The sequence below is a fragment of the Haplochromis burtoni genome, unplaced genomic scaffold, assembly GCF_018398535.1.
Source record: "Haplochromis burtoni strain Fernald_Lab_line unplaced genomic scaffold, NCSU_Asbu1 Contig_130, whole genome shotgun sequence".
Lineage (NCBI taxonomy): Eukaryota > Metazoa > Chordata > Actinopteri > Cichliformes > Cichlidae > Haplochromis > Haplochromis burtoni.
This window is the reverse complement of record NW_024582491.1, coordinates 373,552-385,655: the sequence shown is the minus strand read 5'-3', so window position 1 is coordinate 385,655 and position 12,104 is coordinate 373,552. Positions and strand designations below refer to the sequence as shown.

The following is a 12,104-nucleotide window of genomic DNA, read 5'->3' as shown; positions in this document are numbered from 1 at the left end:
TTATGTCTAGATTTGGTCACTTACTCAGCCCAGGATGAATACAACCTTAGATAAGTGTAGGACGAGCTCTACTTCCTGAGCCACTCTACTAGTTTTATCCTCTCAAACTCTTTTGTATACACACAGATATTATATAACAAATTTCCTTCTTACACAGGTGATTGAAAAATCTAAACACTGTATAACCAGTGCTAAATTGGATGGGCTTTACACCAACATAGCACACAGTATTTTTCTGATCAACTAAAAATTCAAATGTAGTTTCACCGTAAATCAGCAGTATGAAGTAGGGCATGTTTGAGTAGTCACACACATAGCACACTTAACCGGGGGAATTATTGAAAATTGCTAAAAAAAATCTCTAACCACTGACTTCCCTCCTCTCTCTCTCTCAGACAAATTGCCCATCAACCTCTTCACCTGCTGTCTAAGAGGCCCTCCGTGAGACCAGATGGAAGATGGTTATGTTAATAACCCTCCTTCTGTCTCTCTGTCTCCCACTTAATATATCTGCAGGTCAAACAGAGCAGTGCTGTACAACCACTCTGTGCATTTAGCTGCCTTATTCTGTTTAGGCTGAGGCTGTAATACTGGCAACCAGTAATATATATCTTTGTCTTGGAGCCACTTTCTATTTACACTGCAGTACAGTTTGACAAACGTATAATACTAATGGCATCCAAATGATGAGCGTGATTTTGCTCTTTATACGGTTTCTTTCCCACTCCTAATTTTAACCTAAGAATCAGCAGAGCTGCAGAGTCGGCACCTTAATTATCAACCAAACACTAATCAGTGAGTCTGTGCTCCACACAACCAAGGGGGTGTCCCAAGTACACAATTTCAGTAATCTTATCTTCTATCTTTCTATATGTTTTTTTAAACCAGGGAAGCAACTTTGGTCTTCAAAGAATGTATGTGAAAATTCCCATAGATTTATGTTCATACGGATACGCGTGTATATACATGAAACACTGATTTCTAGATTAGTTCATGTGGCCAAGGACCAGAGGGAATGACTAAAAGTGATATATGTACTACATAAAGTTAGGTTCACTTCTCCCACTAGAAACAATATAGTATAGTATAATATGTATTTGTCATAAAAACATTGCCCAAGACATTTGGCTTTATCACTGAGTGTATCTGAGTAAACCTAGAAACACATGACCCATCTACCCTGAAAGAGTAGCCTATTCATGGAGAATGAATAACCAGACTCAGTGACCATTTGGCCTTTTTCAACACAGCACTAAAAGAAAAATGACATCAACAATGATGAGTTGCCCCGACTGTTCCCCAGAGCTTGGACAAGACGAAGATGTTAAAAGTGCAAGCCAATCTGTAATATGACAGGGGCCTTTTCTTCTACTCTGTGTTCTCTTTGATAAATGGCACTAGAGGTATCACTATAACATATCCCCTTGCCCACATAGATGTCCTAAGGGCACTGTGCACCTGCTGGGTTGGTGGTTGTTGCATGGGGGAGCTCTAAGCAATGTTTTGTCCAGCTGTTAGGACTATAAAATGTGGGGTACACAGGAAGAGTAAAAACACAAGGGTAGGTAGTTTGTTGGCTTAAACAGCAGTATCCTGTGTGATTCATGTGTGTATGTTGGGTTAGAGTGTGTATAGAGTGTGTCAGTGTGACTGACTGAGTGAGTGAATGTGTGTGGTACTGTTACTCGTCAAGCAAAGGCAGGTGCAAGAAGTACATAAACACACAGCTAGGGGCCAGAGAGTATGGCACTCCATCAAACACTAAGGGCGCAACTGTGGGCAGCTGGATTTGCCATAGAAAACACCAATGAGAAAGTGCGGAGAAGATGAAGGGAAGGGGGCCTGAAAGTCAATAAAGAGGGGTAGAAAGAGCTGATGCAAAAAAGCAGAATGCACACACTAACACATGCACCGTATGGGAGGTGGAGGGTACTTTCTTTACTTTCTGCATACCTCAATAGTTGGCGTGTCCATGGTTCAGTATATATGTGCAGCACATCTGCAGGCTTGAAAGCCATGCTTTACACATTCCAACATGTCCTGCTCTCACAGCTTTGGGGAAGGCTATGGGAAAGTTGTCTGCCTACAATGGTGGACCAGGCAATATTCTACCTCAAGATGCGAACCATTTCTTTTAGTCTATATTCACAAAACCCAGAAATAGTTTTACTTTCATTTGTGATGCTATATAAAAAATGTTTATTTTTCCTGTTCTTCAAATACTACACCATATAACAAGTCTGAAAAAAATCCCAAGACAGACAAAAAAAGAGATAACGATACAAAATACAGTAAAAACCAAGCTATAGGACTTGTGCTAGAACAACTATTAAAAGCTGTGTTTTGATTACCCTCCCTCTTTGCAGCTACATACTCCATGCATTAATGACCAGCTTTATGTGTGATGGAAACAAGTTAAAAAAAAGGATGTAAATTATCTCAAAACCATAAAGGGCAGGTGAAAAGACAAAGACAGACAAAGAAGGGGAAAGAACCTAAAGTATTAAAACCTCCAAGGTTGGCAACGGGCCCACAGCAGCTAGGGGGCTGACAGAAAAAGAGGTAGACATAGACAAGTTGGGTAGCCTGAAAGCAGCCAGCTGAGCCATTAAGTGCTGATGCAGAAACAATAACTGTCTCTCCTAAGTCAGGAGGGAAGCAGTAGAAGCAGTAAGTAGGAGCAGGTCTGCTGGCATCTTGCCCAGAACTGACACACAGCAAAAATGCAGACACATGCTGAGAGAGTGGGACAGGAAAACAGACAAGGTGAACCAGTAGTGGTTTGTTATGCAGTTAAAACTAAAAGGAGAGCAGCTTTGTTACTCAAACAAAGGTCTGCATTAGAGAAAGAAAAACATCGAATTACTACGATAACAAGAACTGATTTTTATGATAGTAAAAATGACATTGAGGTACTTTTGGGGGATGCATTAAACGTTCATTATGGTTCCATCAGAGAATCTTTCTTATGAAATTGCGTTGATATGACACGTGTTGTGATTTAACACAACATAAATAAAAATAAACTGAGCTGAGCTAAATTATAATTGATATTTGAAGGGATTGCAGTTAGAAAAAAAATATCACAACTACTATTTAGCACAGGTTAAAGCTGTAAGAATATCTGCACACAGGAAGAATATGCATGTTTGATTTCAAACAGATGTAAACAACAACAACAGCTGTTTGTAGATAGATGAAGGAGCTGGGCAGTTTATATAACCAGTAATTGCTGCCAGAGTTTGGGTTGTTTTTTGAGGGGGGCTTTGCATATTAGGAAGAATTGCTTTTTGTTTTGTTTTTTTAAAGTTGGGTGGTGAGACAGAAAACAGAAAAGCAATCCAGCAAGTGTCTGTGAACAAAAATAATGGGTTTCCTTACACATATGACAAAATCCCAGTCAAGCTGCTCCTACCTCACTGAATGAAGGTTACAGCGGTACTGGTGTGTGCAAGCGGTACTCGCTCCCTATAACCGTCATGGTATAAAGACAATGATGGGGTATAAGTGCCGGTGGTAGCAGAAGCTGGGGGTCTAATTTTCTTGATTTCCATCCCCTCCAGGTGCTGCTGGCTTTTCTGTCGGCCCACTGAAGCAGTGACACATGTTCTCCACACATTCAAACTGTGGTTCTCTCTGCCACTGAATTACCACAATTAAGGAGTCTTCATGCGGAAGCAATTTGGCCAATACTAATGTGCCTAGGCAGTGAGGTTTGGAAGACAGTGGTTGGATGGGGTTGGGGTGGTGGGGGGGTTGGGAGGAAGGGGATCAAGAGCAAAACTGAAGGGAGAGTTATAAAAGAAGTAAGATGAGGGAAAGAGAGAGAGTGTGAGAGAAAAGGGGGCGACAGATGTGCTAAATGTGATAGACAAACATGTGCCGTGACATAGAGGATTCCCCCATTGCCACTTGTAAGGAAATAATTAGTCGGTGGTAAGATAGGTCATTAAAACACAGTTCTGGTTGAGAAGGTCTGCCTCTCAATCTCCCATATCCCCAGCCTAATGCTGCTCTGACAAATTTGGTTAGCATAAGAAACAGGGGCATTCTAGCTTTGAAGCAGATGCCAGGATGGAATACCAGTGTGGTTTCACCATGAGAGATGCTCGAAACTACAGACCACAGCTAATGACGCTAAACCAGTCCCCTCTATTGCTGAAATCCAACTCTGGATTACTATCCGTTCTCTCTCACACTCTCTAGATCTCTGCATCTCTATAGCTTATTCTTGTCCTCTTTCACAAGCTTTTCCCTCCTCACTCCACTTCCCTTATGAGGGGAGAATTAAAGAGAAAACGAGCAGAGCATTCTTGTTTATCAATAATCCAACGAGATCAATATTTATGTCTGAGCTTTGCAGAGGCTGACTGTGTCTGTGTGTGGTGGTAGCCAAGACGTGACTGGGGTTTTGGTGCTGCTGAGACACTTCAATGGGAGTTACAGTGGAAATTTATGGCTCTGTGACGTGGAGCTATGTGCTCAGTCGGCACTAGTCACTACCCTCAGATGGGGCGGTTGGCTCACAGCAGGGAGCCAGCTCTGCAGACACTACCAGATGACATAAATACAAACAGATTTATTTGAGGCTGTCATTGATTGGTAACATTCAGAGAGTCTGCTGCAAGAGCTTTAAAGTCTATTAGTCTTTTAGTGTGTTTCATTTAAAGTCTCAGAGATGTTCTTCCCTTTAGTGTGTGCGCTTGTATTTAGTTTTTATTAAGAATTACCTATCTCTGTTATCGAAACATTATGCTGAAATATGTGCAATGTCTTTCTTTTGATTTTTATTCTTCATCAAAGGCTCTAATAGCTTTAATGTTTACAATCAGTACAGTATCCATATTATTATACACACACAACACAACAGTCTTTAAATAATCTATACTTTCAAAAAACTGTTCACACTTTGGGCTCTGTTTATTACATCATCTGTAGGTGACATATTTTAGAGGCCAAAAGGGAACAAGTCTATGTGGGATTTTCATATCATATTTCAGTTTAACACTTCAGGGAGAGATGAGCTCATTATCCCAACTCTAATGGGCAAAAGCTTAAATCTGTAGAAAATGTTCTTATCCCATGTGTGGCATGCTTGGCAGTAATCAGGCTTCTAAAAAGTGTAGTAGTTCTTTAAATTAAGCACTAATTCAAGTACTATAGTGCGTGTCAATGCTCAGTTGGATTTAGTGTTCAAGTAAATGACACCATCCAACATTCATATCAGAGAAGGAAGAAATAAGTCAAAACTCAGAATTCCACATTCTGCACTGGGATCGTCCGTGTTCTTCAACATGCCTGGAATCACATCTCATTTCCCATGATAGAAAAAGTGAGCTACAATTCAAACAAACAAGGGGAAGAAACTACTTGGCGGAATTTCAGCTAACTTCTGTGGACGGTATGAGGAAAAGAGGCATGATAAATGGACAACCATGGTGAGAAAAGACAAGCATGATGTCCCCCTATGAATGCTTAAGCTCACCAAACCAACTTTGATGTGGAAATGAGTATGCGTATAGATATTTTGCATCTGTGCATACATGTGAAAAGCAGTTTAGTGAAAGTTACGCTTGATATGTTATTGCAACCAGACCTCAGGCACTTCCTGGCGCTCTCATCCCATTAAACGTATAAATTTTCGCGTAATCCAATGTTTAATTGTGGGACTACACAGCAAACTTCTGCTTTGCATCGACTCCGCTGGCCTCTCTGATTAGCTCAGGACTAAAGTGAACAACAGAGAAAGAGCAGAATTCTTCATGAAGACACAAGAAAAGCAGGGAAGTCTGGACTGACTTAAAACATCATCACAATCTGCCAGGAGTGGAGCGAGCCCGTCTGTAGCTCATTGAAGTTTTCATTGACAAGAACCGTCTCAAGTTCCAGCCAAGATTTATTTATCAATTCTCTGATGCTGACACGACGTGTTTTTTATGTAAGGTTGCGTACGGATGAAAAAAGCTTCCTTTCTTTCTTTTCCTCCTGCTTTCTTCCTGTCCTGATGTCAATCCGTGAAGAAGACAAGTCGACAGGCAGAAATTTCTCTCAAACCAATAAGTTAACTCTTCAAAGAAATATGGATACTTGAGTGAGAGGCCAGGCCACGCTGAAACAGACATCTCAGGGTTTTCATTAAGCTTCTCAACCCTTTACTGACATTTGTGACAACCGCAGACCATAAAAAGGGCTGTTGTCCTTCCTTTCTTCACAGGAGAACAATCAAAAGAACTATCAAAACAATCTCCATGAGCTAAGTGTATGGGCTCATTAGATGACGGGGCAAAGCTGCATGTTCCTCTGACTTGTCTTGATTAATAGATGAGAAACATTAAGGTTGTGAGTAATAAGCCTGTGTCAGCCAAAATCTACACAGGAAAACAATGAAAAACTGAGAGAGTGCAACCTCCTGTGTTCAGTCTTATAGCCAGAAGCATGCTACCAACAGCTGCATTATTAGTGGCGCACAAGAGAAAAAAAAACAGAGGAAGGAGGAGGTAGCAAAGACAGATGGGCAAATTCTGGGACCAGAAAACATAAAATCTAAAACATACGAGGCATCAGATTACACAGGTGACAGGACGATGTGAAAAGTTTTCCCCCCTCTTATAACAATGAGCTACTACCGATATTTATTGTGCTACAGCATCACAGGCAGTTAGATCACAGGGATATAAACTGCTGGCCATGACAAGAGCAGCCTTTTTCATGCAGTGCAAAAATGCGTAAAACTATTGTTGATGTGTCTCAAAGATCATATTTGTTTCCAAGCAACGGGAGATATCAGTGTGAAGAAAAGCATAAGTAAGTCTCACTAGTGTGACCCTGAATGGACTTGGGAGTTTTTTTTTCCCCAATCGTTTCCCCAGCTTTGTCCTGACCCCCCCCCTCCTCACCTCACCATGGTAAGTGTAGGGAGAACTAAAAACAAAGGGCTTGTTTTAATAATGATACGGTTAAATGAGTGAGAGCATACGTCCCTTACTAACATTAACAACATGCCTGTAGTTGCTATGCAGTGAGAACATAGTCTTGATTATTTGCCTTAAGATGAGTCAATATGTTTCAAAGATTATTATATATTATATATATATTATATATATATATATATATATATATATTATTATAATATATATATATATATATATATATAATATATATCCATTTATAGATGGAGGTAGGAATACATTGCATTTGCAAATATGCACGATTCTCTGCCTGTGTGCCTAAACTGACACGCAATTAGGTGCCAGACCTGGGATTAATAAAGCAAGCCAATGACCAGTTGTATTTCTGGGCACAGTTGGCCCCACACTCTCGCCCTCTTTATTTCATTCTGTCACTTTTCCCTTCAACCTTTATGTTCCTTTTTCTTTCATTTTTCATCTTGCTCATTATATCATTCACTCTCTCGTCCTCTGTTCTTTTCCCCTCATGTCTGTCACGCTAAAGCTATGTCACAGCTCGTATATCACCCAGCAATCATCTAAAGCATGACTGGTGACCACCACCAACCAACTTTTACCAGACCTCCCTCTTTTTGTCGCAGTCCAGACCACCACAGAGCTCCAAGGCCGGAAAACCAGCTGTGGTAGCTACATTAAAGTTCAATCCATCAATGGTGGAAATGCCAATTTTATGCTAATTTAAATTGCTTTGATCTTTTATCTTTCAAATGTAGCCTTGTAGAGTAAAATAAGGAAGTGAGAACCAAAGTTACAGTCAAGGGCAAAAGTCTGGACAGTAGAAAGTTTATACCGCTCACTTATAACTCAAATAAGACAAGTTAAAAAAATTACTTTTGAGCGTTTTAAACACCGCTCATGTTTAAAAGAGGTGCAGGCAAAAAAGAAAAGAAAAAAAACATCCATTGTATAAAATGTAAATGAGCTGCTCTAAGGGTGTGCACTTGTGGTATATGGAATTGTTGCTCTGTCACAGATGTGACAAAGACAGAAATACTTAACTACACACACAGACTTGAATGAAAGCAGGAAAGGGCACAAGGCTTATTCATAATTATCATCTTTTTCTAATCAGGCTTTGTACCAGTGCTGAGTGTAAACTGGTTATTCATTCAGACATTTAATAAGACTGCTTTCAATAATATATCCTTGAGATGTCAGTAGAAATACATGTGAGAGCCTAATGTGGTCAGCAATTAGCAATGACAAAAAGAATCTGGGTGGATTAAAATTTTTCACTACCAAAATTAGACACATAAACACAATTCTTACGCACGGTGTATTTTACACTCACACAGAACTGCATAGAGTTGAGTAAGATGTGGGAGGTCACTCACTGTGGTCAGTGTGTTGCCGAATCTGAGGTTAGCAGTGGGTAAAAGTATTGGTAGACAGGAATTACTGGCTACTACTATTACTGCTGCTGCTACTAAAAACCACAATAACATGCATGATGTATAAACATTAGAACACGCATATAACATAGAACCGGGAATTCTGACAATTACAGAAAAAAGAGGAGAATACAAAAGAGGAGCTAGTGACAAATCCAAAAAGAATTGGGAATAAAATAAAAGTTGTCAACAGAGAAGACTTAGAAGCATAAGAAAAAGACATAAATAAACTGAGATGAAGCTTAAAAGGGAAAAATACTAGGTTCTAAAACAAAATATAAGTTATGAATGAGGAGTGAAGTAAAGTAGAGCCAAACCAACACAGCTGATGCTAACCTTCTGAGCACAAAGGCACATAGTCCAAGCGTGCATGCACTGACGCAAGCACATATGGGCACACACCTGTCCATTTTCAGCTAGAGATACCAATAATGACATACTGTTTGCTGCATAGCTCACCAATAAAATACAACACTAGTGTGGACTTCACTGGAATGCAAAGGAGAATGTTGGAGTAATGTCCAAGCTCACTGGAAATCAACAGTCCCACAGACAGCTGTGTGATAAACCATGCAGACATGCAATCGAGTGACAAGGAAAATATAATTTTACGGTATGTTTTCTTATTTTACTCATATCTGGTCTTGTGAAACACAGATTACACTGGATGTGCTGTGCGCTGTGTTATTCCTGTAGTTGCCACTGAGCACCACAGTAACTCAAAGTATTACAAGTCCTAGCGGCTGTGTTCCAGTCAGCTGCAATGAATTTTAGTCTCTGAATGTTGCTCTTAATATTTTTGAATATTTTACAGTCTGTCAGTGCCTTGAGATTAAAACTGAAGCTGTGGAGTTTGCCCGTGAAATGCTGAAATGTGGAATTTCTTTTGGACAGCGAATTAATTCTCATACCTAAACGTTTCCCTCCCGCGAAGGACACTGACCATCTGTGTTATCAGCTAGACTTCAATATGAAACACCTTCCCCTATTGAAAAACTTTGCAACATCAAAAGGAGAAAAGGGAGGACAAATTCCTAAAAGAATGAAAAAGCATATGTTCAAAGTGAACAGCGTTTGTTTGCCGTCTTCAGTTTTTAGCTTCAGCGTGTATCAGTTGTGTGCTGGCAATACCTTGATGAGTGCTACAGCAGTTGGGGACACGAGAACAATCTCATGGTTTACACCCAAATCTTGTGTTGCATTAGATCTGCCACCTTTACCACAAATATCTGCAGCCAGTGAGCCAATAAGTCACACTTACGGAAAAATAGCGGCTGGTGTCGCCGTGGCAAACTTTATTTTCTTACCAACCGCACAGCACACATCTCCCTTAAGGTATGAGTGTTCCCGAAATTGCAAAAGCAGATACAGTACTAGACATTTTTGGTTATATCATAGGAATTATTTCTGAGTATTTTCCCTACATATACTTACCCAGCACACCACCTATTCTCCTCAAGTCTCATGCCTTTTAAGCTCAAACTTTCTTTTCTTCTAAGCCCCCACTGCTCCTTTTCTAGCCTGCCAGCACATGGACCAGATGTGCAAATGTTTCTCCATGTCGCTATTCAAGCCCCGTTCCAAGAGAAAGGCAAAATGAGGGGAGAGGAATATTTGACTTCACTCCACGGGAGACCAGCTTCATAAATTTTGGCGGCTACACAACGGTGAAAAAGGTAGCTTGGCTGGCTTGGCTGGGGGAGAATGTTGACGGCATACCAAACAACATGATCCTAATGAGTTGGAAAATCCCAGGCCCTCCAGAGGACTGTCCAGATGCTACCGTCATGAGAAACGCTACTGTTTTATTGAATTCAGACTCCCCTACCTTTCTTTAACAAGGGACAAAATTTATTATTTGACCATTAAGACACCCTAGGTGACATGAAGCATTTCAGAGTTAATTTGGTCTCAGCTGCAGGTCCAGCAGCCCACATTGGGCCACAATAAGACAAGTTGATCTTCAAGTGTCTCGCGTGAACTCGTGTATACTTGGAGAACTTCAGTTCTGGATACGTGCATGCCAATTTGCCTACAGTTCAATGCTATCGAGTTGGCTTGTTTTCCCATCAGTGACAGTCTGACAAATGTACTGTGCCCTCAGAAATAACTGGAAAGGTTTTCATAAGAAAGTCAAATCACTTTTAATATTAGCCAGTTCAATATATCTTTCCTGACAATTTACTGGTACAAGTAAACAAAGGACGATAAATAAAGTTTGTGAGGATAAACGAGAGTTATCCTCAAAAAATGTTCAATAAATCAAGAACAACAATGAATGCCTTAACATCTAATACTCTGGTCTAAAAGAGACCAGATGAGTATGTTTGTTCTTTTGTTCCATCACTACTGAGCCATTGAAAGGATATAATAAATCAAGCGACTTAGCTGCCATTGCAGAAATATTGCTACCTTACAGTAACATATTATAACAACTAAAAAACAGAGCGTTCCCCTGGTGAGCAATTATAAACATGTCTTTTCCACTCTGATAACTCTTCACAGAAAGAAGAAGTCACTGTACAACTAGTGTCAGTGTAAGATACACATGCACAAATAAGAAATAGAAGCAAATTCATCACACACACAAAAATCCAACTAGAGGTGATTTTCAGTGTCCTACTCTGTCTCCTCTTTGTAGACAGGCCTCAACCTACAATCACTACAGTGTAAGCAGATCAAAGAGCAGTAGAAAAAGACTATTATTCTTATGAGCTTGGTCAGGGGCAAGAAAAGAATGAATCTGGATTTCTGTGTTAAGTGGTTTTGCTATTAGCAAAAGCAAGGCAAGCTTTGTATTGTCTCGTGTTACTCACCTGGAGCCTTGTACACTTCAGTAAGCAGACTTTCATTAAGTGTCACTGGCGCTCCGTTGACCATGCTGTGGGTCCAGCTCTGACAGATTGTTTGGAGCAAAAGTGTCTGGGCCCTTGTGGCCTGTATAGTGAAGTGGGGAAGTTCAAAAATAAACTCTGTGGTGGGGACTGAAGACCTTTTGCTCCTGCAAGAAAAGGGACAAGACAGAGTCAGATACACATAAATGCCAATACGCTCTAAATGAAACAGACACTGGTGGAAACAAATGGTTCACAGCTTCCACAAATCCATCAATATCACATCACAATATAAAACAGCTCATTGATAGCGCCATGGGCCAAATAAGTAGAACTACATTCCAATAGTAAATTGAAGAAGTACCAAGTGTGAGCCAAGCTTTCCTTAGTTACTTGGCAGGTAGGTTTAGTTTGTCGACCCTTCCCTCCCCTCCGTCAAAACTGTGATGATGATTTATGTGAAAAGATGTACAGCCCAGAAACCCGACCCTGAAAAGAATCTCTACGCCTTTAATATTTCATCTGTCTCCAAGAGTGTGGGGGGAGCGAGTTTGTGTGAGTCTGCGCGTATGACGAGCTGATGAGTTGAGCGTTCAGGGGGATGAGGTAACACCACAGTCCGATGGAGTTCTCCAGGCCTCTGTCCATCAGAAATTCAGCGGAGCATGCTCTCATTTCTCATCTGACACACACACACTTGCTTTTTTCATTTTTTTCATTTACAACCCAGTCTACAAAAAAGTTAGCATGCTGTGTGAAATGTGAAAAAAAAAAAACCCAACTAAACAAAATAATCAAAACAGATTTTGTTTCATGACTTGTTTTTAATCCAGAGTTAATTACAAGTGTTTATTTTTGCAGCAGAACTAAAAAAGAAAAACAATGATTTAAATGAGAAATGTGGGGTTTTT

The 12,104-nt window shown here is 40.2% G+C and overlaps 1 protein-coding gene across 5 annotated transcripts in view; it reads right to left on the bottom strand.

Annotated features, from left to right (window-relative positions):
- Positions 1–12,104, bottom strand: part of LOC102299397 (vacuolar protein sorting-associated protein 13B) — a 306,909-nt gene that overhangs the window by 221,782 nt on the left and 73,023 nt on the right. For all 5 annotated transcript variants that reach the window (XR_006054780.1, XM_014336114.2, XM_042224168.1 and 2 more), the window contains exon 17: positions 11,176–11,360. Coding sequence is in view for 4 of the 5 variants with exons in the window: in XM_014336114.2 (XP_014191600.1) it covers positions 11,176–11,360 (185 nt within the window). In the remaining variant the exon portion in view is untranslated. The remainder of the gene's footprint in view (positions 1–11,175; positions 11,361–12,104) is intronic.